Raw genomic sequence first — 15,421 nt, forward strand, 5'->3', positions numbered from 1 at the left:
ATCTGCACCAGATGTACCGAGATGCAGTTACTAAGGGAGCGAATTAGGGATATGGAGTTGCAGATTGATGACCTGCGGCTTGTAAGGGAGAGTGAGGAGTTAATCGACTCAACTTTCAGGGTGATAAATACTCCAGAACCCGTGTCAGGTAAGTGGGAAACCGTCAGGGGGGGAAAGAAAAAAGCGAGAAAAACGGAGAGCGCACCAGTGACTATCCCACTCAGCAACAGTTATGTTGTGTTGGATTCTGTTGAGGAAGATGACCGGACAGAAGATGGCCACGGGCACCAGGTCAATGGCAATGAGCCTGGCAGAGTGGTGCAAAAGAAAAGGAAAAGGAGAAATGCAGTAGTTATTGGGGACTCCATTGTCAGGGGTACGGACAGGAGGTTCTGTGAGCCAGATAAGTATACCCGCATGGTGTGCTGCCTCCCTGGTGCAAGGGTACGAGATATCACAAATCGGGTCCAAAATATTCTGAGAGGAGAGGGAGAGCAGCCTGATGTCTTGGTACATGTGGGTACAAACGACATTGACAAGAAAAGGGAGGAGGTAATGAAAAGGGATTACAGTGAGCTGGGACAAAAGCTGAAAGACAGGAACGCTAGGGTGGTGATCTCGGGATTACTACCTGTTCCAAATGCAAGTGATGAAAAGAATGTAAGGATAAGGAAAATGAACGTGTGGCTGAGGTGCTGGTGTACAAGGCAAGGATTTGGCTTCTTGGATCATTGGGATCTCTTTTGGGGAAGGCATGATCTTTACAAGAGGGACGGGTTGCACCACAATCCAAAAGGTGTCAACATTTTGGCAAGTATGTTTGGTACAGCAGTGGGGCAACGTTTAAACTAATTTGGCAGGGGTATGGGAACCAGAGTGATAGGAAAAAGGGTAAGGAAGATAAAGTAATGGCCAGGAAAAGTAAAATAGGAAAAGTAATGTTGGGAGGAGAAAGTAAAAAATCAGATGGTGCAGTGAGTTTTCGGGTCAATAATGGTGTTAAGAAAATTACAAAGAAAAATAGTGGGCAGAAAAATCAAAAGAAAAGGTTACAGAAGTCACTAGATATTAAAAGGACAAAGAGCATAAGGGCACTTTATCTGAATGCCCGCAGTATTAGAAATAAGGTTAGTGAACTTGAGGCGCAAATCGGTATCCATGCCTATGATTTGGTAGCCATCACGGAAACATGGCTACAAGGTGACCCTAAATGGGAATTAAACTTTCAAGGGTATCAGGTGGTGCAAAGAGATAGACAGGATGGTAAGGGAGGTGGAGTTGCACTCTTAATCAAAGATGAGCTCCAGGCAGTAGTGAGGAATGATATAAGATCTAAAGAGCATAATGTTGAATCCATTTGGGTAGAGATAAAGAATAACAAAGGGAAAAAAATATTGGTGGGTGTTATCTATCGCCCACCATATAACAATAGTTTAGTGGCACAGGAAATAAATAGAGAGATAAGTGAGACATGTAATAATGATACGGCAGTCGTCATGGGGACTTTAACTTCCACATAGATTGGGAAAATCAAGTTGGACGTGGGAGTCTGGAAGAGGACTTCATAGAATGCATCCGCGATAGCTTTCTTGAGCAGCATGTTAAGGAACCCACAAGAGAAAATGCTCTCCTGGATCTAGTGTTGTGCAATGAGATAGATAGAGTAAATGATGTAATAGTCAGAGACCATCTGGGAAATAGCGATCATAGTATGATTGAATTTCTCATTCAGATGGAAGGGGAAAGAGTTAGATCTAAAACTAATATATTATGCTTAAACAGGGGTGACTACCATAGGATGAGGGAGGAATTGGGCAGAGTGGACTGGGAGCACAGGCTCATTGATGAAACAGTTGAGGAACAGTGGAAGATTTTCAAAGAAATATTTTGTAATGCTCAACAAAAATATATTCCGGTCAGGAAAAAGGGCAGCAAGGGAGGGAAAAATCAACCGTGGTTAACAAAGGAAATAAAGGAGAGAATAAAATTGAAGGGGCAGGTGTACAAAGCTGCAAAGAGCAGTGGGAAACTGGAAGATTGGGAAAACTTTAAGAGACAACAAGGGGTTACAAAGCGGGTAATAAGAAATGGGAAAAAGGATTATAAAAGTAAATTGGCACAAAATATAAAAACAGAAAGCAAAAAATTTTATAAATATATAAAACAGAAGAGGGTGGCCAGAGTTAACATTGGACGCTTGGAGGATGAGAAAGGAAAACTGGTAGCAAAAAATGAGGAAATGGCTGAGGCATTAAACAAATATTTTGTGTCAGTCTTCACGGTGGAAGACATGTCCAGCATGCCCAAGTGCGGAGTTAAGGATGCGAATGTTGGGGAGGGCCTTGATAAAATAGTTGTTACAAAGGAAGAGGTGATGGAGAAACTAATGGGATTAAAGCCAGACAAATCACCTGGTCCTGATGATATGCATCCAAGGGTTCTGAAGGAATGGCAGAAGTTATAGTTTTTTTAAAATTTTTTTATTTTTCACACCATAAACCACATTGACCAAGATACATACATTTTCCTTTTCAAATATATACAGTGTCATTTTCTCCTGCCTCCTCCCATCCCACCCTCCCTACCTCCCCCCCCCATTCATTTAAAATACAGAATCTAAGATACATTAAACCAGTCAAACAATGTTGTCATTCACTAAAAATAAACAAGAAATTCCACTGAGTCAATTCTTTTCATTTCCTTCTCCTTTTGTTATTTTAGGTGGTAGATGTCCCCGGTAGGTTTTCTCTATTGTGTTTCATGTATGGCTCCCCATATTTGTTCAAATATTTCAATATTATTTCTTAAATTATATGTTATTTTTTCTAATGGAATACATTTATTCATTTCTATATACCATTGTTGTATTCTCAAGTTATCTTCTAATTTCCAAGTTGACATAATACATTTTTTTTGCTACGGCTAGAGCTATCATAACAAATCTTTTTTGTGCACCATCCAAATCAAGTCCAAATTCTTTGTTTTTTATGTTACTTAGGAGGAAGATCTCTGGGTTTTTTGGTATATTGTTTTCTGTAATTTTATTTAATATCTGGTTTAGATCTTCCCAAAATTTTTCCACTTTCTCACATGTCCAGATTGCATGAATTGTTGTTCCCACTTCTTTTTTACAACGAAAACATCTGTCAGATACTGTTGGGTCCCATTTATTTAACTTTTGAGGTTCAGAAGTTATAGTTGATGCATTGGTGGTCATAGACCAAAATTCCTTGGATTCTGGGCAGCTCCCAGCAGACTGGAAGACAGCCAATGTCACGCCACTTTTTAAGAAGGGATGTAGGCAGAAGACTGGAAATTATCGGCCAATTAGCTTGACGCCTGTGGTTGGAAAAATGCTTGAAGCTGTCATTAAAGATGAAATAGTGAAACTTTTGGAACGTAAGTGTTCAATCAGGCAGACGCAGCATGGTTTTAGAAAGGGAAGATCTTGTTTGACAAACTTGTTAGGATTCTTTGAGGATATAATGGGTGCGGAGGATAGAGGGGAACAGGTTGATGTTGTATATTTGGATTTCCAGAAAGCGTTTGATAAGGTGCCGCACAAGAGACTTCTCAGTAAATTACAGGAAAGTGGAGTCCGGGGAAGTATATTGGCCTGGATTGAAAATTGGTTGTCTGACAGGAGGCAGAGAGTTGGGATAAATGGGAGTTTTTCAGGTTGGCAGAGAGTGGTAAGTGGGGTGCCACAGGGGTCAGTGTTAGGCCCACAACTGTTCATCATTTACATTGATGATTTGGAGGAGGGGACAAAATGTGGTGTAGCCAAGTTTGCGGATGACACCAAATTGAGTGGAAGTGCAAATTGTAATGAGGATGTGGAGAGTCTGCAGAGGGATAGAGTTAAGCTGGATGAGTGGGCAAAGGTCTGGCAGATGGAGTACAATGTTAGTAAGTGTGAGGTTATCCACTTTGGCAAGAAAAATAAAAGCTGAATATTATTTAAAGGGTGAAAAGCTACAGCATGCTGTTGTGCAGAGGGATTTGGGAGGGCTTGTGCATGAATCCCAAAAAGTTAGGTTGCAGGTGCAGCAGGTTATTAAGAAGGCAAATGGAATGTTGGCCTTCATCGCTAGAGGAATTGAATTCAGGAGTAGGGAGGTAATGTTGCAACTGTATAAGGTACTGGTGAGACCGCACCTGGAGTACTGTGTCCAGTTCTGGTCTCCATATTTGAGGAAGGATATACTGGCTTTGGAGATGGTCCAGAGGAGGTTTACTAGGTTGATCCCTGGGATGAAGGGGTTGACTTATGATGAAAGATTAAATCGTCTAGGATTGTATTCGCTCGAGTTCAGAAGAATGAGAGGAGATCTTATAGAAACATATAGGATTATGAAGGGTATGGATAGGATAGATGTAGGAAGGTTTTTTGAGTTGGCCGGGGAATCTAAAACAAGAGGACACAGTCTCAAGATTCGGGGGAATAGATTTAGGACAGAGGTGAGGAAAAATAGTTTTTCCCAGAGAGTAGTGAATGTTTGGAATTCTCTAACCAGGAAAGAGGTTGAGGCTGCCTCATTAAACATATTTAAAATTTGGTTAGATAAATTTTTACATGATAGAGGAATTAGGGGATATGGGGAGAAGGCAGGTAGGTGAAGTTAGGTCATAAATTAGATCAGCCATGATCGTATTGAATGGCAGAGCAGGCTCGATGGGCCGTTTTTGGCCTACTCCTGTTCCTACTTCCTATGTTGCTATGTTCCTATAACAATTACAGTATGGAAACAGGCCATCTCGGCCCTTCTAGTCCATACCGATCTAAGTGATCTCCTCTAGTCCCACCTACCTGCATTTTGCCCATAACCCTCCAATCCTCTCTCATCCATATACCTATCCAACCTTTCCTTAAATGACAAAATTGACTTTGCTGTGACCATCTCTTCCAGAAGGTCATTCCACTCAGCCACTACTCTCTGAGTGAAAAAGTTCCTTCTCATGTTACTTCTAAACTTTTCCCCCCCTAACTCTTAATTCGTAACCTCATGTTTGATCCTGATAGATCATGTCGATGGGACAAAAGGAGACTTCAGTGATTCTCTCTCCCACTCTTATGGTCCTGTGGATTGACCTCCAATCCATTTCTCTGCAGCAACCATTCCACATTGTGATGCAGCCAGCCAAGGCGCTCTTGATAGAAAGAATATCTGTATTTGCGACCTGTGCATTCAAGAAAGATAGCAATTGATTCTTAGTTCAGGAAAGGAGTGAAGAGATGTGGTGCTCGTGAACAAGGTGGAGCTGAGGTAAAAGACCAGCCAAGATGTTATGCAATGATGGAGCACGTAAGATCGACCACTCTTCACTGCACATAAATGGATATAATGGACCCACAACACCTCCTCGTTAATCAGGAAGGCATAGCAGTGTCTACCTTTCCTAAGGAGGTTGAGGAGGGCAAGACTACTGGCTTCCATCTTGACAACATTTTCCAGAGCACAATTGTGTCCTGTCTGGCTGCATCATTGGGTGGTAAGGCAGCGGCAAAGCATCAGACCAAAAGTCAATACAGAGGATCATCAAAATGGTCAAGATCTCCGGAGTCTGTTGATGACATTGACTAGGAGTTTTGCTTAAATAGGGCTCAAAGAATAATCAAGGACCCATACTATCCATTGCACACCTACCATCAGGAAGGAGGTTCAAAAACATCAAAATCAGCAACTCCAAGCTGGAAAATATCCTCTTCCTGCAGGCTGTGATTGATGAATGGTTTACTGTAACCTTAAAATGAAATGGATAAATTATTCAGAGATATTTGTACATATTTAGTTTATTTTTTTAGGTATCTATGAGATTATTATATATGCATGTGGTCCAGAGGAACGCTGTTTCATCTGGTTGTGTACGTTCTCCATTGCAGGCAAAATCTTCGCTAGGATTCTACTAAATAGAATAATACCTAGTGTCGCCGAGAATATTCTCCCAGAATCACAGTGCGGCTTTCGCGCAAACAGAGGAACCACTGACATGGTCTTTGCCCTCAGACAGCTCCAAGGAAAGTGCAGAGAACAAAACAAAGGACTCTACATCACCTTTGTTGACCTCACCAAAGCCTTCGACACCGTGAGCAGGAAAGGGCTTTGGCAAATACTAGAGCGCATCGGATGTCCCCCAAAGTTCCTCAACATGATTATCCAACTGCACGAAAACCAACAAGGTCGGGTCAGATACAGCAATGAGCTCTCTGAACCCTTCTCCATTAACAATGGCGTGAAGCAAGGCTGTGTTCTCGCACCAACCCTCTTTTCAATCTTCTTCAGCATGATGCTGAACCAAGCCATGAAAGACCCCAACAATGAAGACGCTGTTTACATCCGGTACCGCACGGATGGCAGTCTCTTCAATCTGAGGCGCCTGCAAGCTCACACCAAGACACAAGAGAAACTTGTCCGTGAACTACTCTTTGCAGATGATGCCGCTTTAGTTGCCCATTCAGAGCCAGCTCTTCAGCGCTTGACGTCCTGCTTTGCGGAAACTGCCAAAATGTTTGGCCTGGAAGTCAGCCTGAAGAAAACTGAGGTCCTCCATCAGCCAGCTCCCCACCATGACTACCAGCCCCCCCACATCTCCATCGGGCACACAAAACTCAAAACGGTCAACCAGTTTACCTATCTCGGCTGCACCATTTCATCAGATGCAAGGATCGACAATGAGATAGACAACAGACTCGCCAAGGCAAATAGCGCCTTTGGAAGACTACACAAAAGAGTCTGGAAAAACAACCAACTGAAAAACCTCACAAAGATAAGCGTATACAGAGCCGTTGTCATACCCACACTCCTGTTCGGCTCCGAATCATGGGTCCTCTACCGGCACCACCTACGGCTCCTAGAACGCTTCCACCAGCGTTGTCTCCGCTCCATCCTCAACATCCATTGGAGCGCTTTCATCCCTAACGTCGAAGTACTCGAGATGGCAGAGGTCGACAGCATCGAGTCCACGCTGCTGAAGACCCAACTGCGCTGGGTGGGTCACGTCTCCAGAATGGAGGACCATCGCCTTCCCAAGATCGTGTTATATGGCGAGCTCTCCACTGGCCACCGTGACAGAGGTGCACCAAAGAAAAGGTACAAGGACTGCCTAAAGAAATCTCTTGGTGCCTGCCACATTGACCACCGCCAGTGGGCTGATAACGCCTCAAACCGTGCATCTTGGCGCCTCACAGTTTGGCGGGCAGCAACCTCCTTTGAAGAAGACCGCAGAGCCCACCTCACTGACAAAAGGCAAAGGAGGAAAAACCCAACACCCAACCCCAACCAACCAATTTTCCATTGCAACCGCTGCAATCGTGTCTGCCTGTCCCGCATCGGACTTGTCAGCCACAAACGAGCCTGCAGCTGACGTGGACTTTTTACCCCCTCCATAAATCTTCGTCCGCGAAGCCAAGCCAAAGAAACAAAGTACGTTCAGTCAGATGATAATAAACTTTAACTTGAAAATGGGCCATATGATCTACTTCTATTATCTTTTATATCTTTCCAATATTATATTGGCTCTTGTGGAAGCTTTCTCATTTATCCCATTCTCCTGCACTTTCCATCCTATTATGAATCCATTATCCTTTTAAAAGCTTTTATTGGAACATGCTGCCAGAGTATTTCTTCTTTTTTTCTTTCTTTGGCTTGACTTCGCGGACGAAGATTTATGGAGGGGGTAAAGATCCACGTCAGCTGCAGGCTCGTTTGTGGCTGACAAGTCCGATGTGGGACAGGCAGACACGGTTGCAGCGGCTGCAGGGGAAAATTGGTTGGTTGGGGTTGGGTGTTGGGTTTTTCCTCCTTTGCCTTTTGTCAGTGAGGTGTATAAAATAAAATTAAATACCATTACTCTGTATAAGAAATATTTGGATCCTCCTACAATAAAATATAGGAGCAGATGTGGGCCCTCAACCTATCAAGTCTGCCATTTCGTCATGAGTTGATCCACTTAGTCACACTCCTCTTCATTCTTCCATAACCTTTGATAGTCTGACTATTCAGATGCCTATTAATCTCTTCCTTTAAATCACCCAATGACCTGACCTCTAAAGCCATCTTTGGTAGCAAGTTCCAGAGATTGACCACTCTCAGGCTAAATAAATTGCTCCGGCATCTCTGTTTTAAATGGGCGCCCTTCAATCCTGAAGTTGTGCCCTCTTGTCCGACACTCTGCTACAGTGGGATTAAATTCTTCCACATCTACTCTGTCCAGACCTTTCAATATTTGAAATGCTTCTATGAGATCCTTCCCCCCCCATTATTTTGAACTCCAAGGAGTACAGTCCAAGAGCCATCAATTGTTCCTCATATGCTAATTCCTTCATCCCAGAAATCATTCTTGTAAATCGTCTGAGCCCTGTCCAATGCCAGCATATCCTTTCTTAAATAAGGAATCCAAAACTGTACCCCATACTCCAAGTGATCCCTTATCAGTGCCTTATAAAGCCTCAATATCACATCCCTACTCTTATAAACTATTCCTCTAAATATGAATGCCAGCATTGTATTCACCTTCTTCACCAAGTATCAAGATAGATACTTAAATAGGAAAGATATAGAAGGATACAGACTTAATGCAGGAAAACTGGGAATGTAGAGGAAGAATAAGGTCACAATGGACTCAGTAGGATGAAGGAACCATTTCTGTGCTGTGACATCAATAATGCAAGACTTTAAAAACCGGGTGAGCCTTTTGCTGTTTGAATTTTCTTCATGCATTTCTTGTGCTGAATCATGCAATTCTAATAAGGCAGTTCAAATGTCCATTGGTCAATTTATTCCTCTGTTTCCTTTTTGTAATATTCCTTGCTTAAAATATAGAGGGTTTGTCTGAACACAGGCAAATAGGGCTGGCTTGGTCTGCATGGCCAAAGGAACTGTTCCTGTGCTGTAGAACTCTGATTCTGGAGGGCTCATTAGTAGTGGAGGTAAGTACAATCATAAAAGACCCTCAGACAGGTACAGGTCCTTGGATCGGAAAGGTTGAGAGGGATATGGACCAAATGCAGGCAAATGGGACCAGCTTGGCTGGACAACGTGGCAGAAATGGACAATTAGGGCCAAATGCCATTTTCTGGACTGTAAGACTCTATGATTCTAGAGAGAGTTCCCAAGATTATTCTTTGGATATTTATAAGCAACGATTGGACAGGTTTATCTCGTATTCATTGGAATTTAGAAGAATTGAGTGGTGATTTTAAACAGCATGGAAAATTCTGAGATGGCTTGGCAGATGGATGCTGAGAGAGGGTGTATATCCTTGAGGAATCTTGACATGGCTTCAGAAAGGTGGGGGGGGGCAGGAGTTCCCCATTTAAAGCCTTCCAAAATCTATGTGCTTCTGCAGTTCCAAGAGTTGTGAGTGTCTCTAATTTTAATCATTCTACAAGCTTATAGCTTTGGAATGCCTTGGAAAACCTCAGCGCCTCTCTACCTCATATATTGGCCAAGCCTGAGGTCACTTTTCCTGCAGCTGCCTCCTTGTTTCAGTGCATATTCTTTTGCCTCTTTCTGCTTCTGTGAAGTGTCTTGTCCTGTTCTAAACCCTCTGAATATTTGCGAATAAAAGCAGGTAATCATTGTGAGAAAAGATTTTAAAAATACAGTCCATATGACCAGGATGGTGGTGTCAGAGAGGAAAGAACAAGGAGAGGGAGGGAGATAGAGACAGCAACAGCCATGACTCGGGGAGCAATGGCTGATTGAGGTTGGACAATTGATGCCATTTTACAAGGATGTTGCCGGGTCCTGAGGAATTGAATCACAGCTATAGGTCAAACAGGTTAGGACTTTATTCCCTGGAGCATCAGAGAATGAGGGGAGATTTGATAGAGGTATTTAAAATTATGAGGGGGATAGAGAGTAAATGTGGGTAGGCTTTTTCCACTGAGGGTGGGTGAGATAGAAACTAGAGGATATGGGTTAAGGGTGAAAGGTGGAATGTTTAAAGGGATCATTGGGGAACTTCGAGCAGTGGGAGTGTGGTCCAAGCTACCAACTGAACTGGTGAATGCAGGCTCAATTTTGACATTTCAGAACAATGTGGATAGGTGCATGGATGGGAGGGGTATGGAGGGATATGATCCAGATGCAGGTCAGTGGGAATAGGTGGAATAATAGTTCTGAATGGACTAGATGGGCTGAAGGGTCTGCTTCTGTGCTGTAGCTATGGTCCAAAAAATCTTTTACAAAACTAGAACCACTTAAACCAGTAGTTAATTTGTTCAGAGATGTTTCACTGCTCCAAGCAGTGCTACTGGTTTATGGCAGCTGAATATATCAAAAGCAATTTTTGTTATCTACTGGTGTTTTTTTTAAATTCTCCTGCAATACCTATTGATTTTCCACACATTGATTTTACTTCAAATGTCGGTCTGGGTAGCCAGTGATCCACAGAACCTTGACTCACGTTCTTCAGTCAAGTAGGCCTTCACAGCTCAAGGCTTGGATGTGAAAATTTTTCAATCGGAGCAGCGAAGGGCTTTGGCTTTCTACCACTTGGAGCTTTAATCAAAATAGATGTGATGTCAAGCCACAAGGAGGAGGCTTTGGCCAATCATTGCTCAGGGTTGCCAACACAGGGAGGTTTCCTTTTACAGTCTAATCCATCCAAGCTATTTTAAAGCCACATTGTGCACAGCTGTACTTGGTGATTAGCTGCAAGAGCCTCGTAACTACCATTTCTGCAATTACTGTACACGAGTGAAGCCCAGGAGCCTGGAGCCATTCATTTGGGCATTTTCTTCAGTTGTCGTGAGGTTGTATCTTTTTTTTAGCTGTGGAAGGCAGGAAAGGAAGCATTGCCGATTTCTTTTTAATTAATTGGCACGTGAATTGTCCTGAGGGGTGGCTGCAAAACCTGTCCTGAGCCAGCACCCAGCCCCCTCTTCGCCCAGAGCAATTCCTTCGTCACTTCATACTTGGCATGAGCTGCTGCCAAAACGACCGAGTGTGTAGCTGCTCATGAAGCGGTTCAGCAGCCTTAGAGGGAGTAAGAAACGCAGGGACCAAGAAGGCAAGTCAGAGAGACGCCAGTCAGACCCTCATGGACTTGTAGGTAAGCAGCTGGGTGCTGTCGACAGGGCAATGAAAATGTTACTGATGCTTTCTTTCATTTGTCTCGCTATTTGAATGGGTCACGAGCTTCCACACAACTGACCCACATGTGATGTTCACACAGCGGAGTCAGAGAAATGGGTCTTCTGAATGTATGATGCACAGGCCTTTGTGGATTGCACTGCACTCCCATAATCTACTCTGCAGTCGGAGCCAATTTCAAAACCAGACTTTGACACGTTGCTAAACAAGAAAGTCTGCAGATGCTGGGATTGAATTCAATAGACAAGTGTACTGGAGAAACTCAGCAGGTCACGCAGCAGGCATAGAAAGTAAAGGGTACCAACATTTCAGGCCTGGGCTGTTTGTCAGATATAAGCCAAATTAGGCAGGTGCCTGAATAAAAAAGGTGGGAGAAGGAGAAGAGAAGGAGGAGGGAGGAGCACAGGCGAACAGGTAAGAGGTGGAAATAGGTGGGAGAGTAGAAGAGAAAAAAAATTGTGATGGGGAGGGGAGGGGGTAACTCTCTGATAGAAGAGGGAAGCAGGTGGGAGCTGGAGAAAGGGAGATATAGGGAAGGAGAAATATTTGGGAAGGAGGGTTAAAGGAAACTGGAGAAGCTGCCTGGTTGGGAGTGCACAGACGGAGTATGAGGTGTTGTTCCTTCAATTTGCAGGTAGCTTCGGTTTGGCTGTACAAGAGGTCATTGCCAAACCAAGGTTACCCACACTCGTGTACTCCCTCTGTTGATTACCCTTCACTTCCTGTGAATGCTGCGTGATCTGACGACTTTCTCCAGCACATTTGTGAATTGCACTTGACCCCAGCATCTGCAGACTTTCTCGTTTAACTAATATTAATCCAGAATGCAGAGGTATTGAGAAGAAATTTAACTTCTGAATACATGATGAACAAGCCTTTGTGCATTGCACTGCATGCCCATAATCTACTGTGAGAGCAGACTTCAACACATGTTGGCTGGCATCTGGATGTTTTAGTGCAAGCAACTAGGTTTCTATTCATTTTGCTGCTTTTGTTTCAAAGGAGCTTGTTCTGTATTTCCTACATTGCGACTCTTACCATGTGGCAGACTGATTTTCAAGTGCTTTGGCACATCCTGAGGTTCTGAAATGCACTCTGCTCTTTTAAAATTGTGCACCAGACAACTGCTTTGGTTATTTAAACAAGAAAGTCTCCAGATTAACACCTTATATTCCATCTGGGCACACTCCAACCAGACAGCATTAACACTGATTTCTCCAATTTCTCTTTACCACTCCCCTTAGTCTCTCTCTTTACCTAAGGCTCTGAGTCCTTTCCTCCAGCTCTCCACCCGCTTTCCTTCCCTGGCTCTCTAATCACCTCAACTTTTCTCATCTTGCCTCCCAGCTACCACCGCTCACTTATGAACCTGTGCACCTCCCCCATCCCCATCCTTTCTCATCTCCTGTTGTCTTTCCCCCATCCCCCACCTTTTTATTCAGGTGTCAGCTGTATTTTGCTAATACCTAGATGAAGTGCTCAGACTCAAAATATTGGTTACCCTTCATGTTGGTTATTTAAAGATTTTCAAATTTCAGATTTATTGTCAGTGTATATACAGTGGCATCACTAGGGTTGGTGTCACCCAGTGCAGTAACTCATGGTGTCAACCCCCCACTCCCACCATGGACCTCCTCCCGTACCAGACCCTGTTTTTTGTATTTCTGTGACTTGTAAATCGTAATTCCTGAATATCACTGAATGTGATGGCAATAGTATATGAATATAACCACAAAATTCTTTTGTGAAATCTTTCCACATTGAATTGCAACATTATTTGTTACAACATTGTTCGTAACTGAGCAAAAATCTTTTTTTTTATTTTTCTCCTTCTTTTCTTGTAATTACTACTTCATTCTCAAAAATGTTAATGATATAGGTTCACAAATACTAATGACCACAATATTGTAACTAAAACTCCAGGACATTTGACAGAAGCAGTGACTATAAAAACACCAGTAGCAACAAAAACAACAGCACATGCTTGTAGCATGTGCAGACGAAACCACGTGATTTAAAACGTTTTTATAATTGGGTAATAATGACAGCACTGACATTAGAAGGTTCAAAAGTAAATTGGCATCGAGTTTTAGCCTTGTAGATGTATGATACATGTAAGCTGGGCTTACGAAAAATGTTTTTGTTATAACTAACTACAGGGATCATTTTTATTAAAAAATAATAAATTTTGCTGAAACATGGCACAAAAATTTTATAGACAGCCATTTTGGTGTCACCCCCCTGATGGGGTCACCCAGTGCAGTCCGCACTCCCCTAAGTGATGCCAGTGTATATATGATATCACATTCAACTCTGAGATTCTTTTTCCTACAGGTGAGGTAGAATTACCACTCATTGGTAGTGCAAAAATAAACTGTACGCAGCGTATACATGTAAACTAATTTAAAAATCTGTAAACAAATTGACAACATTTTAGACTCCATGTCCCGCTTTTCTTGGATTACCAAAAGCGCATATACTCCGTCTCCTGATTTTCCGGGACTGGTTTTATACCCAATACTGTACTTTATTACTGTAAAGGTTTACCATGGATCCAGTTCAAAGTATAAATTTTGAAATGTTAAAATGGCCAGAATCCAAAGGGTTAATACTGGATTTAAAAGTTGCAATGTTATAGTTCATAGCAAGTAGACCAATAAAAGTTTACCTGCTCAGTAAGGCTTCAGAAATGGAATGTGGGACTCTCTGCTGAAGTTGCTCCATTCACCAACCATCAGCCCATCCACCCTGCCTTCCATTCTCAACCTTGGAGTAAAAAGGAATCAGACCTGTGCACAGCACATGCTTGCCCATAGTTAGTTAAAAAAGTCATTTCAGAAACAGAACAGATGACAGTCCATAGGAAACTTGTTATTAATTGCTCCTGGAGTTAAACAGGAAAGTCTTCAGATGCTGGGGTCAAGTGCAATAGACAGGCGTGCTTGAGAAACTCAGCAGGTCACACAGCATCCACAGGAAGCAGAAAGGATGCTGGAGTGTACTGCTATCAGTTTCTTCTATTGTGTAAATCTGTGCAATAGGATAGCCATTCTCACTGTGGCTCATTACCCCCCCCCCCCCATCTTGAGGGCCACAGCACATTTAAGGTGGGGGGGGGGGCCATGGACAGAAATCATAATATATTTGTTATGTTTTTTATGCAGTTGGTAGGAGAGAAGTTGGGAGGGTTTAAACTAGATTCGCAGAGGGGTGGGAACCAAAGTGAAAAGACAGTGGTTGGTGCACAAGTGGAGACATCTGGTAGGGAGTTTCTGTCGAAGGTCAGACAGAAAAGGCAAAATTCAAATCATGGGGATGAGTTGCAATGCAACTGGGAAACAGAAAAAAAGAGATAGCGCCTATAGGTACATTGTCCATTCAGAAATCTGATGTTAGAGAGGAAGTTGTTTTTATACCATTGGGTGTTTGTCTTCAGGCTCCTGTACTTACTTCCTGATGGTAGCAGTAAGAAGAGGTCAAGGCATGGGTGGTGAGAGTCCTTGATGATAGAAGCTGCTTTGTTGAGACTTCGCCTCTTAAGATATCCTTAATGGGTGAATACTAACGCCCATACTGGTGCTAGTGGAGTTTACAACCTCTGTAGCCTGTTCCTGTCCTTTGCATTGGCTCCTCCATACTAGACAGTGACGCAACCAGTCAGAATACTCTCCACGGTGTACCTCTAAAAGTTTACAAGAGTCTTTGGTGACATTCCAAATCTCCTCAAACTCCTAATGAAATATAGTCGCTGGTTGGGTTAATTGCATCGAAGTGGAGGCCTCAGGTTAGATCTTCAGAAATGTTGACACCCAGGAATTTAAAGTTCTTAATCCTCTCCACTGTTGACCCCTCACTGAGGACTGGTTTGTATTTTCCTAATTTCCCCTTCCCAAAGTCCACAATAAATTCCTTAGTTTTGGTAATGTTGAATCAAAGGTTGTTGTGACACCACTGTCTCCCTCCTATACACTTCCTCATTACCATCTGTGATTCTGCCAACAACCGTGGTGTCATCAGCAAATTTGTAGATGGTATTTAAATTGTGCCGAGCCACAAAGTCATAGGTGTAGAGCAGTGGTTTTCAAACTGTCCCCCTGAGCTCACATTCCACCTTAGTAAGGGATTGCTTCAGGTGGTATGTAAGTGGGATGGGAAGGTTGAGAACCACTGCTCTATACCCAATTGTTACTGAAATATTTTGTTTGAGGAAAACTGTCATTGGCCCATTTCCTTTGGAGTTATGAAACCGTGCACATAACGAGTCAATTAGGTACGATTAAAACAGTAGTTTTCAAACATTTTTCTTTCCACTCACATACCAC

The 15,421-nt window shown here is 42.8% G+C and overlaps 1 protein-coding gene across 5 annotated transcripts in view; it reads left to right on the top strand.

Annotated features, from left to right (window-relative positions):
• Positions 1–15,421, top strand: part of LOC138751903 (5'-AMP-activated protein kinase subunit gamma-2-like) — a 621,068-nt gene that overhangs the window by 357,193 nt on the left and 248,454 nt on the right. The window contains exon 1 of one of the 5 annotated variants that reach the window (XM_069914840.1): positions 10,950–11,058. The exons of the other annotated variants lie outside the window; for them this stretch is intronic. Within the exon in view, the coding sequence (XP_069770941.1) occupies positions 10,965–11,058 (94 nt within the window). The 5' untranslated portion in view covers positions 10,950–10,964. Of the gene's footprint in view, positions 1–10,949; positions 11,059–15,421 lie in introns of those variants that run through there. 5 annotated transcript variants of the gene reach the window in all.

Source organism: Narcine bancroftii, chromosome 1, assembly GCF_036971445.1.
Source record: "Narcine bancroftii isolate sNarBan1 chromosome 1, sNarBan1.hap1, whole genome shotgun sequence".
Classification (NCBI taxonomy): Eukaryota; Metazoa; Chordata; class Chondrichthyes; order Torpediniformes; family Narcinidae; genus Narcine; species Narcine bancroftii.